The 14498-nt window shown below is 44.1% G+C and overlaps 1 protein-coding gene across 1 annotated transcript; it reads left to right on the forward strand.

Moving 5' to 3' along the window:
• Nucleotides 1–243: 243 nt before the first annotated feature.
• On the forward strand, nt 244–12870 carry STC1 (stanniocalcin 1). The gene is made up of 4 exons (XM_022595062.2): nt 244–604; nt 2624–2766; nt 3471–3682; nt 9770–12870. The coding sequence occupies exons 1-4, from the start codon at nt 487–489 to the stop codon at nt 10038–10040; spliced, it is 744 nt and encodes a 247-aa protein (XP_022450770.1). The 5' UTR covers nt 244–486; the 3' UTR covers nt 10041–12870.
• The last annotated feature ends 1628 nt before the right edge of the window (nt 12871–14498 follow it).

Genomic DNA, 14498 nt, shown 5'->3' on the forward strand with positions numbered 1-14498 from the left:
ACAAAGTCATCCCTTAATTCTGTGAAAATAGCTTTTTCACACATCTCTGCACACACAGTCACACACACGTATAAGATATTGGCAGCAGGTACTTTTAATTTGCTGGAAAATATTTCTAAGAAGTCAAACAGCTCCAGCCCAATGAGCGTGCCCTCCGATTGGCTGGCCAGACCAGTTGAGGGACCTGATTGGTCCCTGATCCTGAGGACCGATAAGAACGGCTATAAAATCCCTGGGTGCAGCTCTTGGGCCCCCAGTTTGCAAAAGCCAGAGGTGCAAGAAGCAGCGACTGCAGCAGCAGCAGCAGCAAAAGCGCCAGCAGAAGCAGCATCAGCAGCAACAAAAAGATCCTCATCAAATCCTCACCTAGGCTCTCAGTGTATCCAGATCCACATCTTCACTCGAGCCGGGAGAGGGAAAGAGGAAAGGGGGGGGAGGAAAAAAAAAAAAAAAAAAACCAACAACTTAGCGGAAACTTCTCAGAGAATGCTCCAAAACTCAGCAGTGCTTCTGGTGCTGGTGATCAGTGCTTCTGCAACCCATGAGGCGGAGCAGAATGATTCTGTGAGCCCCAGGAAAGCCCGGGTGGCAGCTCAGAACTCAGGTAAGCGGCAAACCCAGGACCGGTTTCTCCCCCAAAGAGCTGTCCTCATTTGCCTCTCGCTTTTGCAACTGTGTCTGTGACGGCTGATCTTGATAATAAATGTGCTTCATGCCTGATGGCAATAAACTGCCAGGGTAATCCAATAGCCTTAGGAAGTGGAGCTCCTTTGTTTAATAAATTGCATGCAACTAACGAAGAAGCTGGGCGCTCTGCTGAGGGTATTTCATTGCATAAGCCTAGCCTGATTGCCTGAAATCTGGCACGTACCCTCTTGGGGGGGAGGGGGCGGGGGAAAGACTTGAATGTTGGCATGCTTCAAAGCGCTCTCTATACTTTCCAGAAGCTGAAGCTGATCTTAAGGTGAGACGTGACTTGTCTGATGCTGTCCCTCTTTCTTTACCCTGAAGACCCTATAACTTGACTTCCCTGCCCCTCCAGAGAACACACAGAAAGCTCCCCTTGCAGACTGATTTACGGAACCATAGCCCTCCAGTCTGACAAATCCAGGGCAGATTCAGAGAAAACCCTACACATCCCACCCTCGACACTGTTCCTTCTGTCCCTCCCTGCTCTCTCGGGCTCCATTCAGTCCCCACGCAGCCCCGTGGCTAGAGAGCCCCTCGAAAGAGAATCTGTGAAACGTAGCAGCTATTTCTCCAAGGGAGAGGTCTCACTCTATCCCTGACTCCTTGAGCAGTTAATTGTGTATTATCTTGGTCTCTAAAGGAAAAGAGTCCTTAGGAAGCCGGCATTGACACCTCTGTCTTTGGACTTCGCTTGTCCAGCTTGCTCCCCTTCCATGACTGCTCTCTCTCCCCCAACTGTCAGCAAAGATCGGCTCGCAGGTGTCCAAATGCTGCAGACGCTTGCTCCCCTCGGAAGAGCACAGGTCCCTGCCGAGAGGAGGGCTTTGCTTCACTTCCTTTTGTACTTAGTTGCTATAGAGATGCAGTGATTCACAATTCAAGCTTGCCAAAAACAATAGCAATCCTAATGCATATTAAAACTGCTTAAAGCAAAGTTATCATTTGAACCCGTGGAAATATATAATTAGGGAAATGACTTGTAACATCCCAGAGGCTGCGGGTGGTGGGAGGGGGAGGGGCCGCCTAACCGAACCGTGCTTTTGATCTCAGAGGAGACTCCTATGGTATGAAGGCTGCAGATCATTTCTCGCGGAGCTGCCTGCCAGAACACCCCTCTTCTGTAGGAGAGAAATTACTTTTATGGAAGATCTTATCCAGAATGTAGAAAGCCTCATGCAAGTTCTCTGCGGTTTTCTTCCAGTCTTGCACAAGTGTTGCCTTGGCCTGGTTATTCTACACCTGTGTTTCTTTCTTTTTTTTAAAAAAAAAAAAAAAAGGCTTTTAATATGAGAGAGATTATGCATACCTCTAAGCACTGTCCTATAGTGGGGGGTTGGGACGAAACATGAACGGATCAGATTTCTTTCTGCCAATAGGAAGGTAAGTTAAAAGCCCTAAATCAGAAGGGTCTCCTAGTGGACTCCTGGCAAATTCTTCTCTGCCATTTAGACCAAAATTCCATCCTTATGACTCTGGAGTGTATTTTTTGGAAGCCAAATGGATTCCCCGGTCCTTCCTCCTCGTAAACTTGACCACCCACCACTACCATCTACCTTCCCATGCTTTCAGCCTTTAAGGGATGCCCTTGGATTCTGCAGAGCTGCTTTAAGCACTGGGCATGCCTCATACTCCAACCTTACTTATCCAGCCACCAAAACTGTGTGTGATGGTGAGACCAAGAGAGTGTATCTCCGAGGGAAAACTCATTCCCTTCCTCCATGTTCTCTGGTTCTTATAAGCAAAAGGGATCTGTCTGTCCCCTCTCTTCTTCACTCCCACCCCGCTCGGAATGGTTCTATCTACTGGCCCCATCACAGACTTCTAGGATAAGTCCTTCTGACCCCTTTTGCTTGAATTTTGCCTCCACATCAGCTTGATCCCTCCAGACTGTCCTCACCGTTTGACCCAGATTGGATGGATTTGTCTCTTTCAGCTGAAGTGGTTCGCTGCCTCAACAGCGCTCTGCAGGTTGGCTGTGGAGCTTTTGCATGCCTGGAAAACTCCACCTGTGACACAGATGGGATGTACGACATCTGTAAATCCTTCTTGTACAGCGCTGCTAAATTTGACACTCAGGTAATAAGACCTTGACCCCTGCTCACAACTGGCTGCTCGTCTTTAACAGTGTATGAGACTATTGTTCTTAGGAGCCGGGCTTGTAGGGAACCAGCTCTGCTTCTCAGCCTCCCCAGTCTAAATTCTCATCTCAATTCTCAACGTGTGTACACACACACACACATTTGGCCAAGAAATAGGTTCTATATAAGCCACTCTCCACCCACTCTAATGCACAATTGTAACAGGCTGACAGAGGCTGTCTTCTAAGGGAGGGGTGATGAGCGGAAAATCTTTGCCTCTTCAAGAGGAAATAAAAATGTTCTTCTAACAAAGAAGTTCTTCTCACGAAGAGCCGGCATACTAGCTTGGTTTTTTTTTGTTGTTTGTTTGTTTTTTTACTAGCTTGTGATTTGAGTTATCAAATCTCAATCCCAAGAATACAAAACCATATTATGGCTATTTTTAGGCTGAAGGGTGGTTGTTTATGGTTCATCTCTTTTTCTCATCTCATTTCATTTCTATGTAGCTCAAGGTAGTCTAAGGGAATAGGGACTTTTTTTAAAATCCTGGTCGCAGGGTACAGTTCGCTTATTGCAAGGACATGCAGAGAGGGCCATGAGACAGTGCCAAGGTGATCCCCCTTAAGTTCCACATATCACAGGCCCTGTCCTCTCTTGTCAGCTCAAGCTAAATCTTGTCCTCCTACCCCCCTTCCTCGGCAGGGAAAAGCATTTGTCAAAGAGAGCTTAAAGTGCATCGCCAACGGGGTCACCTCCAAGGTCTTCCTGGCCATTCGGAGGTGCTCCACTTTCCAGAGGATGATTGCCGAGGTGCAGGAGGAGTGCTACAGCAAGCTGAACGTGTGTAGTGTCGCCAAGCGGAACCCTGAAGCCATCACGGAAGTCGTCCAGCTCCCTAATCACTTCTCCAACAGGTACAAAATGAGTCCACTCGTTTGGCAGTTCGGGGGGAGGGGGAGTGGTTGGTCGGCAGAACCAGACACAGAAGGAGTTAAATTGCCACAGTGATGCTCTTATTTTAGCTTGCAGTCTTCCCAGCTTTTGCAGGAAAAAAAATATGTTTGTGATTGGTTGTGACAGCTCAAGCAGCCTGGATTTTTTTTTTTTCACTGTTATAGGAAAAGTCTCTCCATGCAGCTAATAGAAAACTTCGTCCGCATGCATTGTCTATTTCCTTCCATAAGCCTGAAGGGAACTGTGAAGTTTATGGAAACAAGATTCTGAGACATCAAATTGGGCTGAAATCATGACTATGCACAGTACAACTGGCCATTATGAAAACCTTGGTCAAATGTCATAATGCAGAGTTTTAAAACTGCATATATTTGAGTCCATCCTAAGCCCAATCAGATATTTCGCTGGGTAGCCCAGAGCGAACCATCTGACTTTGGTGGGACTCAAATTTCCTTTGTGAAAAGTGAAGTGGCTAGACTAGATGATTCCCATGGTCCCTTCCAGGTCTGTTATCCCATGTGTCTAGTCCAAGATTTCCTGTAAGGGTGTTCTGGTGACTCCCCAGATCACATTCTCATCTTAGTATTCTAAACTGATCCCAAGCCACTGAGCTAGTAATATCTGAGCATCGTGCCTTTCTGTGCCCTTGACTCACTGTCTTTACCAGCCAGGTGTGAACATCTAAGACATGAGATGGCAGACATGCTCATTCCATGGCGTAGAAAGTTTCCTGGCAAGACCTGGGCTTCCCCATCCGTGATCAAGTTCAGAAAGGTGCTGATGGGGCTAGCATGGAGGCATGGTAGGGGCAGTGCAGAACGGTCAAGTTCAGCCTACTGTGATGCCACTGACTTGACTCCTAGTCCTGAAGTGCTATGATTCTTTGACTCTCCAGCCAAATCTGCACATATTCACAAAGATCAGACCTTAATGTGCTATTCTGACCACAGGAGCGCTAACGCAGACTTACCTGATTAATTTCCTAGCCAGATGCTGCCACCCTTCTTCAGATACTGGCAATAACCTAGTCCTTCTGGGGCTTACCAGTGGGTTAGTCATGTACATACGTGCAACTGGAAAACGGGAGAAGTAGCTCCTCCTCGGGGAAAGGTTAAGGCCTCTGACGTTAAACTTTGTAAATTTCTGATTCACTCTTAACTACAGATCATTGTTCTTCGGAACCTCATGTCAGCTTATAAAAATCGTTTGTTCAGTCCTTGAAAGTGACTCTGTCATGGTCCTGATTTTCTGAGAACAGGAAAATCAAATTCAGCATTTATCTCAAGTGCGCTGTCTCTTCAGTATGTGTTTATGTGGTAGCTGGGGGGCAGGAATATGTTAGCACAGTCGTTATTCTAAGTTTTGATCTTTAATGGTCCAGTGACAATTCATGATCTATAATATGGCATGTGGCCAGTTTTGAGACAATACTAATATCTCTAATTCAACTGAGGTAGCGTCTTCCATTAGGAAGAGGAGGTCTTACAGAAAGGAGAATACAGATTCTGGACCGGTGATCCTAACAATATAAGAAGAGACTAGTAATAGGAGTTTTTAACCAGGCCATTGTTCTTTTCAATAGGTGCCTTGTTTTCACCACCTTTAGAAAAGGGTCACAGGAGTCTAGTTATCTCCCTTTATCATCTTAGAAGAATCATCCTTATTAAGGAAGGTCATCTCTTGAAGACTAGAATCCTCCATGCAGCTCTTACCTTTCTCCAGTTACTTCACTCGAACTGGCTAATGTTATTCCTGCTCAGAGCTAGAGATTTCCGGTTCCATGCTGGGCTCGATTTGCTCTATTTAAGCTCCTCACTCCTCTGAAACATCCTGCTTTCCCAGCCTCTGTCCCACCATAGATACACGCTACGTTGTGCCAGTTGGCAAAGAATTGTGAAAGGAAGTAGTTACAGGTTCATTCCCCCTTCCTGTGACTTATCTAGCATGAGATTTGGGCCTGGGAGAATCCAAAAGCCTGTGACTGGACCAGGAGCCAGAACAGGGAGGTTTTCCATGACAGAAATGCCCTTAGAACACAAAGGATAGCTGGAGTGTCCCCCTGGCTGAATTTGTAAACTCTACTTTCAACCATGAGGGAAGCAGGCACAATTGATCAGGCAGGCTGGACAGCATGAGGCCTGAGAAGAAATTAAACCAATCCAGATCCAGATGGGAAAACTGACAAAGCTTCCAACTCTCTAGGGCATGGATAGGGAACAGGAAACAGAAGAATAATATTGATCAAGGGAAACAAAGGACTATTTATAAACCTTCACACAGACCGTTCCTAGGCAGTATGTGTGTATTTGGGTAAGCATGGCTGAAACAGTAGCTATGGAGAATATCTGATCTTATTCTTTACCGAGGAAAGAAGTCAGTGATGGAATTTTCAAAGGGGGAGGAAAGAAACATGCTTTAAAGGGTCCTTCCAGGCTGGGTGATCTGAACACTTAGCCCATTAAGTCTCGGGAGTACATCCCACCACCACTCCCCATAAAGATGAAGAAAGGCATCTTCTTAAATAGTTGTAACTCTTCCTGCCAAGGATGGGCCTTAAGCAGAGCTGCACTATTTTTTTGTTAAATTGAGAAGGTGTGTATATACTGAACCCCAGAAACACAAAATGTCATAGCTGGAAATGACCATAAAGGTTATCTAGACTAACTGCCTCGTTTTACTGATTAAAGAACAGAGACCCAGAGAGAGGGGCGACCTGCTGAAGGTCACACAGCTAGCCTACAATTCACATGGCCCTGAGCCAGGCTATTTGATTTCCACTTCAAAAATGGCAGCCACTAAAACCTGCAGATAGAATCCACAATCCAAAAATGGAATTCCAAGTAGAATGGAATAAATGTACCCCCTGGTGATCAACAATTAAATTTGTGTACAGCTCTCACCAATAGCTATAGTAACACCAAGTCTTGGTCCAAGACAGTGATCAAGGCATACATGACAATTGCTAAATCTCTTCAATAACCTCACTGAGTGGCTTAGAGATAGGAAAGGTCTGTCTCATCAGCCCACACAACCCCAGAGGTCAATGCCATATTCTGGCCCTCAATAGAGAGGTGTGGGATTAATCTATTGCTTGCTCAGGCAAACGGTGTTGTCATCAAGGCAGCCTGATAGGTTTCTCACACTTGGAGGAGCCGCTACTGGAGCCATGGCTGTTATCTATTCCAAGGAGCTCTCTTAGCCTGCCCTTGCTGAGGTAACCAGCTCCATGGGAGAAGCTAAGGGTAGATTTGGGGGGAGTCGCTAAGAACAGTCAGGCTGGCAAGGGTCATCCTCAAGAAGCACCAAGAACGGGTGGCCTATCGGGGCCAACAGAGAAAGTAACAGTAAAGGTAGGCTCTCTCAGAGATGGAGAAGAGGTGTTTTGACAAAGTGGGGGCCAGGGGAACGCGTCTGACCTTAAAGAGGTGAGGCTAGTTACAGAAGCTCAGTTTCCTTACTGGTGTTAGACTTCTTCATCCAGACTAGAGTTTTCCATGTTGATATAAGGAAAGATCATCCTCTCCAGCCCATTTGGAAGATCATTTCGTGTGAACAGTTCTTTCTTTCTAGAAGTGGAAGGGTTAACTTCTAAGTTATAAAGTCCTTATTGAGGGGCACGAAGATGAGGGGTCAGAAACCTTTTTCTCTAGGATCTAATCACCGGTTTGACAAAGAGATCCAGGGGACCCACATCCTAGCAGAGCCCACAAGATGCCTGGGGATCTGTGTGGGTGTGTAGATGTCTGAAGCTAATGATACAAAGTAGTTTATTCTCAGTTTTTCCAAAACCACTTTTCTCCCCATTTCCCCATCCAAGTGAGATCTGCTTTGACTCATGTGCTTTATAATTCCAAAGGGTTGGAAAATGTGTCTCTGTGCCAGGGAATCCCAGTTTTACCAACAGCTGGATATAATCCTCCCTCGTGGGAGGGGTAGAGCCAGGACTATATCGGAGACCCAGACACATTTCTCCCTCTGTCCCCAGCTTGGTTCTGCTCCCTCACAGAAGGGTGATGGCTTTGCTTCAGTGCCCACATTCCACTCTATTTACTGTACATCCTTGAAAGGACCTCTCTGGGGGGTTAAGTTATTCTGGAAAGATGTTTGATCCTGTGCTCTGTGAGGTGAGTTAAAAATAAACAGGTTTCTTTTCACGGCAGGTCTTGTGGTCCGGCAGTCCTCGGGCTCCTCTGAGGAAAGGGTCTCTCCACATAAATGCTGCAGACCACCATCATTAGACAGTCCCTAATTAGTGAACACAGAGCTAATGGGTTCTGACGACTGCCACCTCGAAATGGAGCAAATGCATCCCAATTCAAATTGGGAAATACCCTAAGTGTCTTCCCAAATAATAGGATGAGTAATTTATATGCCTTAACTATTAGAGAGTTTACTGATAAAAGGTCAATGACAAGGTTTAAGTGTGTTCTCTATGTCATAAAAGACTCCATCTTTTTTTTGGTAGTTCCCATGCTGTCTAACCCATATGTACTGATTTTTCAAAAACCTGCATCAAAGGGAGTATTGCCTAGGACTATTTGCTGTACAACATTTACACAATTGTTTTCACATTTTCTTCACTGTCACCTTATGTGTGGAAACATGTCCTGTGACTATTTAAAATGATTAAACCATGGTCTTCAGGAAAAAAAATATATTAAGACAGTTTTATCCTTTCTGAGCCGTAACAGTTAGCTGCAGCATTTTGGAGGCTTAAAGAACTTGCACCAAAGATGAAGGAAATTTATGCCAAACCTAAATTCTTTTGTAAAACGTACCAGAAGACCTACAGATAATTTTTTCTTTTGGGAATCATGATATTGGAAAGAACTCTATTTTGAAAGCTCCATTCTCTCAGTGGCCACAAAATAAATCAACAGAATGACAGTGTGCAGGCACTATAGCCCTAGGACATGGCACATGAGGGATACAAAGAATAAGGACACATATCCTGCCTTCAATAAGTTTACAGCCTAGTCAGGAAGATAAAACCATCAATAAACCATCAAATGCTGACCTGTACGATGGTAACCCAATATCTATAAAACATCCCAAAGAAGGAGAGGGCCACACAGTCTAGAGCAGTGGGAGAAGGCTTCTTCAAACTACTGAAGCACCACTAAGGATCACCAATCTTTCTATTTAAATATCCTTGTTGCCTGGCATCTGGCCCTCTGACTGCAATATACCTTTGCAAGAAGACTGAAAATGAGGTGAGACAATAGCCTTCAGAGAGGCTAGCCAAGTGTATGACAGGGAAATTAGACTGAGTAGAAAAATGCATGAGATACTGAAGACAGGTATCTCCTTTAAAAACAGAAATTTAGGGACTTCCCTGGCAGTCCAGTGGTTAGGGCTCCACACTTCCACTGCAGGGGGCACGGGTTTGATCCCTGGTCAGGGAACTAAAATCCCACATGCCACTCGGCACGGCCAAAAAAAAAGGATAGAAATTAATCAGAATATGCACGCACACACACACACACACACACACCACCAAGAAAAAGAAAAATCGCAAAGAGGCACCAAAATAACTGCAAATGATTGCATCCATGTGCAATGACTATTAAAACATAAGTGTGAGGGTTGGGTCACCTCATACATTTGACTAAGTCCTGCTTCGACCACTAGCCCACTGTATGACCTCAGACAAGTCACTTCAGCTCTCCCACCTTAGTTTCTTCTCTATACAATGAAATGATGAAAGAGTCATTAAATCGTCTCTGTGATCCCATCTAGCTCCACGATTCTCTCTTTCTAAACATTTTAGACATCGCCACGAGCCTACTATTCAAAGTACGATCTCAGTCTCCTGAGCTCAAAACGTGAACACAGAGCTGTCTTGCACTGGGCGGTAAATCCAGGCAGCGCAAGCACTCACACTAAGAAGACACTGCCTAAAGGTTAGAAGCAAAAGCCACCTTCAGCTGAGGCAACTATTCGTGGGTGCTTCATCTGGCCATTCAGGACGGGTGTTGACTGGAGCCCAGATGAAAGCCTGGGTCTTGCCTTGCTCTCACTGAATGACCCTCTCTTTCCCAATGCAGATACTATAACAGACTTGTCCGAAGCCTACTGGAATGTGACGAAGACACAGTCAGCACAATCAGAGACAGCCTGATGGAGAAAATCGGACCCAACATGGCCAGCCTCTTTCACATCCTGCAGACAGACCACTGTGCCCACACACACCAGCGAGCTGACTTCAACAGGAGGCGTGCCAACGAGCCACAGAAGCTGAAAGTCCTCCTCAGGAGCCTCCGAGGTGAGGTGGCCTCTCCCTCCCTCATCAAACGCACCTCCCACGAGAGTGCATAGCCGGGGAGAGGTATTCACAACCTCACCAAACTACGATCATTTTAAGGGTGTTCGCTCACCAACTTCGAGTGAACTGTGCCTGGTTTGATTTTTTTTAAGTAGTTCCTATTTTCTATCCCCCCCTTAAAAAAAAAATTGCATGAAACTAGGCTTCTGTAATCAATCTCTCAACATTCTTCGATGGCGGCATTCTCACCAACAGAACACGTGTGATCTTTCCTGCCTCTCCTCAGGAGAAAGTGGTCTCTTTTACCACTTTCCTCTACCAGGTCTTTTCCCAGCTCCCCTCCAATGACTCTCAAACACAAAACATTCATGTGATTCCCCAGACTTTGTAATTTGAAGATGTGGAACCCTTTAGAATGGTTGCCCCAGTAGAGTTAGCTGGTAAGAAGCAACTTAATTTAAATGCATGTCTTAAAATGCTCATAAAGATGCTCAGTGGAATTCGTGTTATGAATCTGTGCTGGCCATGGACGAATATGAATGTCATATTTGAATTCTTGATCTCTCATGAGCTAGTGTCTTACGGTCTTGATCCTCAGTGTCTAATTTCCTTCCCAACACATTTACCAAATTGCTCGAGCCTGGCTCTCCAACCAGACTTGGAGCCTGCCTCTTCTTGCATCTAATGAAAAACAAAAAGCTAACATCTCTATGTACTGTAACTGCTCAGAGCTTTAAAAGTATCTTTAACAATTGTCTTAAATCCAGAGAATCTTAAGGTCTAACTGTGGAATATAAACAGGTGAAAACTAATGTACTGTACATAAATTCCAGAGGACTCTGCTTCAACAAAGCAGTATATAATAACTTTATTGCATATAGATTTAGTTTTGTAACTTAGCTTTATTTTTCTTTTCCTGGGAATGGAATAACTATCTCACTTCCAGATATCCACATAAATGCTCCTTGTGGCCTTTTTTATAACTAAGGGGGTAGAAGTAGTTTTATTCAACATCAGAACTTAAGATGGGCCTGTATGAGATAGGAAAAACCAACAGGTTTATCTGAAGGACCCCAGGCAAGATGTTAATCTCCCAGCCCACCTCAACCCAGAGGCTACTCTTGACTTAGACCTCTCCTGAAACAGCTCTGTCACATCCAACTGAGAATTACAGGAACCAAAAAGAGCATCCCTTTGGGCTTGGACCACTTAGAGTGTGATAAGGCCTGCTATACCTTGGGAAGTGGCAGTTCTTGACTTTCTGCCTTTCATCAGTGCCTGGTACTCTGGCAGCCTGATGATGGGGTAGGAGGCTTTCCATTAACTCAATCAGGAATGAGTCAATCAGCCTTTGGGTCTTTAGTTTGGGGGACTTGGGGCTGAGGGGGTATAAATAACCCTGGGCTGTCCAGCCTTAATAGACTCCTCTTACATTTTTGTCCTGTAGCACGCTGCCTGCCAAAGTAGTCCTGGCAGCTGGGCCATCTCTGTAGGATTGCAAAAAAGAAAAAAGAAAAAAAAAAAAATGAAAGAAAGAGGAAAAAAAGACCTGGCGGTTTGATCATTTCTGCCGTGATGTTTACAAGATGGCGACCACCAAAGCCAAATGATTAACCTAGCTATGAACAACAGTAGTTTCTCAGGGTCACTGTCCTTGAACCCAACAGTCCCTTAGGAGCGTCACTGCCCACCAAAGGTCAATGTTGAGAGAGGAAGAGGGAGGAGGGGTAGGACTGTAAGGGCCACTCCAAACTCGCTTAGGTAGAAACCATTGGTGCTTGACTCTCACTAGGATAAACTCCAGATTTGCCCAAATCGAGTGTTAGGGATGCTGGTGGGAGGAGGGAGGGCACATCCCCAGAAAAACGAAAAGCAATACAACTTTACCACAAAGCCTTTAAAACCAGTAACGTGCTGCTCAAGGACCAAGAGCGAACGCAACAGACCCAGCAGCAGCACAAGCGTGGCTGCCTTTGTCCCCACACAGCCTCTCAGCGTGCTGACATCAGATTGTTCAGAGCATTTTTATACTCAGAACTGTCCCATCCCCAGGTCCCCAAACATATGGACACTGCCTTAGCCTCTTGGAAATCAGGTAGATCATACTCTAAGTTGACTATCCCTCTCCCTCCCTCACCCATTCCTCCCCTGCAGGCAAGGCTGGCTTCTCCAAACCAGAAAAGCTATTACAGTTTTGTGTGTTGTGTCCATTTCTCAAACCCACTAAGCCAGGACCCCAATGCAACGAGTAGTTCATGAGTATTCCTAACAAAATTCTCTCTTACTTCCGTCCAGTGGATTCTCTTTGATTTGCTGTGACCTCTTCAAACCGTGGTACCCCCCCCTTTTCTCCCCACAATAATATTTATATATGTATCTATAATACATATATCTACACATATGGAAAGAAGCAGTTCTCACAATGTTGCTAGTTTTTTGCTTCTCTTCTTCCCATCCTGCTCCCTCCAAGTCCCCCTTAAACTTCCAAAGCTTTGTCTTGTGTTTGCTGCACAGATTCCGGGGCTGACCTAGACCAGTTTGCATGATTCTTCTCTTGTGATTTGGTTGCACTTTAGACATTTTTGTGCCATTATATTTGCATTATGTATTTATAATTTAAATGATATTTAGGTTTTTGGCTGAGTACTGGAATAAACAGTGAGCATATCTGGTATATGTCATTATTTATTGTTAAATTACATTTTTAAGCTCCATGTGCATATAAAGGTTATGAAACATATCATGGTAATGACAGATGCAAGTTATTTTATTTGCTTATTTTTATAATTAAAGATGCCATAGCATAATATGAAGCCTTTGGTGAATTCCTTCTAAGATAACAAATAATAATAAAGTGTTACGTTTTCTTGGGTTTTTTTTCCCCCAATGTCTTTCATTGTTATTCTTTAAAGAAACTTCTTGAATGAGACTTTCTGAACATGAAGTTAATGGCTGATTAGTTTCTTTAAAGTCGCTAATGAAGTGCCAATATGTAAATGAATATACTTTAAATGCACATTCTCCGAATGTCCTCAAAACCATTACCCTCACAGTAAAATTGCAACCCAAACTCCTTACAACGCTAGAAGAAGCTTTATGGTCTGGCTCTGCTCCGCTCTCCAGCCTCAAGACTCACCCTTCTGTTCAGTGAACTCTGCGCTCCATCCGTGAAGGAGCTCTGGGAAGGACTGTTCACTCTCTCCCTTCCACACCTTTAATTATGCTGTTCTCACTTTCTAGAAGATGTTGCCCTCCACCCTTTGCCGAGAGGGGAAGCACCTTTGCTTGTTCACCAATGCATTCCCAGCACTGGAAAGAAAACCCAATTCGCAAGATACACTCAATACTTTAATGAATGATTTAGAAAGAGTCAGAAGAGGGGAAAAGACAATGGACTCCATGTGGGAAGGGAGGCAGATAGCTCTGTGGTGATAAAGATCCAGCTCCAGGGTCAGACTACTGAAATTTGAATTCTGTCTCTGCATGATGTCAGACAAGTTACTTAATCTCAAAATATATCAGTTTCTTCCTCTGTAAAATGAGGATAGTGATAACTGTCCATGGGGCTGTTAGAAGAAGATAAAATAAGTTAAGTGCTAACAACATGTTCAACACACCGTAATGTAAGAAGTGTCAGCTATTATTATTATCATCACAGGTAGAGGGGACGTGAACGAAAGGAGGAGGTGGCCCATCTTGGAAAATGGGGAAAAGATTTCCAACAGAATGACATTTACCTGGGTCTAGAAGGAAGGTTACAAGTTCAGTCACAGAAAATTGGGGACTTGTGCAGTGTAGATGTTTCAAAGAGAGGTCTTATATAGTTTATTTTTTTAATTAGTGGATTTTCTCCATATTTTAAATTCAAATGGGATGTTTCTCAATATCATTCATTTCTAGCTCCAAACTGCATTTTCCCAAGTTCAGATATACAGAAGACAGCTAAGAAACGCTATGAGAATTGTCTCCCCAAAGCCAAAAATGTATTGCATTTGCTTTGCTCTGACCTGGCCGAGGAAAAACAGTACATTTATTTCATTATGATCCTTTATCCTTAATCGTCTTCAATCAGTATCTATTTATGCAGAGAGGCTGTGTACATACTATACTATAGTGTAGTGATTAAGAACTTAGACCTGGGATTTCCGGGAACTGAGTCCAAATTCTAGTTTGTGGCCTTGGGCCAGGTATCTAACATCTTCACACTTTTTTTTTTCCATCTATGAAAATATCCTTATGAGAACACTTCTACACTGTTGGTGGGAATGTAAATTGGTGCAGCCACTATGGAAAACAGTATGGAGGTTCCTCAAGAAACTAAAAATAAAGTTGCCATATTATCCAGCAATTTCACTCCTGGGCATATATCTTGACAAAACTATAATTCAAAAAGATACATGAACGCTTATGTTCATAGCAGCACTATTTACAATAGCCAAGTCACGGAAACAACCTAAATGTCCATCGACAGATGAATGCATAAAGAAGATGTGGTACATATATACAATGGA

This window comes from Delphinapterus leucas, chromosome 6 (assembly GCF_059928025.1).
Source record: "Delphinapterus leucas isolate spDelLeu-1000000601 "Yukka" chromosome 6, BTC_Dleu_Yukka2, whole genome shotgun sequence".
Classification (NCBI taxonomy): Eukaryota; Metazoa; Chordata; class Mammalia; order Artiodactyla; family Monodontidae; genus Delphinapterus; species Delphinapterus leucas.

Excerpts from the sequence above, each read along its gene's own strand:
- STC1 (XM_022595062.2), top strand. The coding sequence starts at position 487 with ATGCTCCAAAACTCAGCAGTGCTTCTGGTGCTGGTGATCAGTGCTTCT. Across the intron at positions 605-2,623 it reads GGTGGCAGCTCAGAACTCAG|CTGAAGTGGTTCGCTGCCTC; the intron begins GTAAGCGGCAAA and ends TGTCTCTTTCAG. Across the intron at positions 2,767-3,470 it reads CTGCTAAATTTGACACTCAG|GGAAAAGCATTTGTCAAAGA; the intron begins GTAATAAGACCT and ends CTTCCTCGGCAG.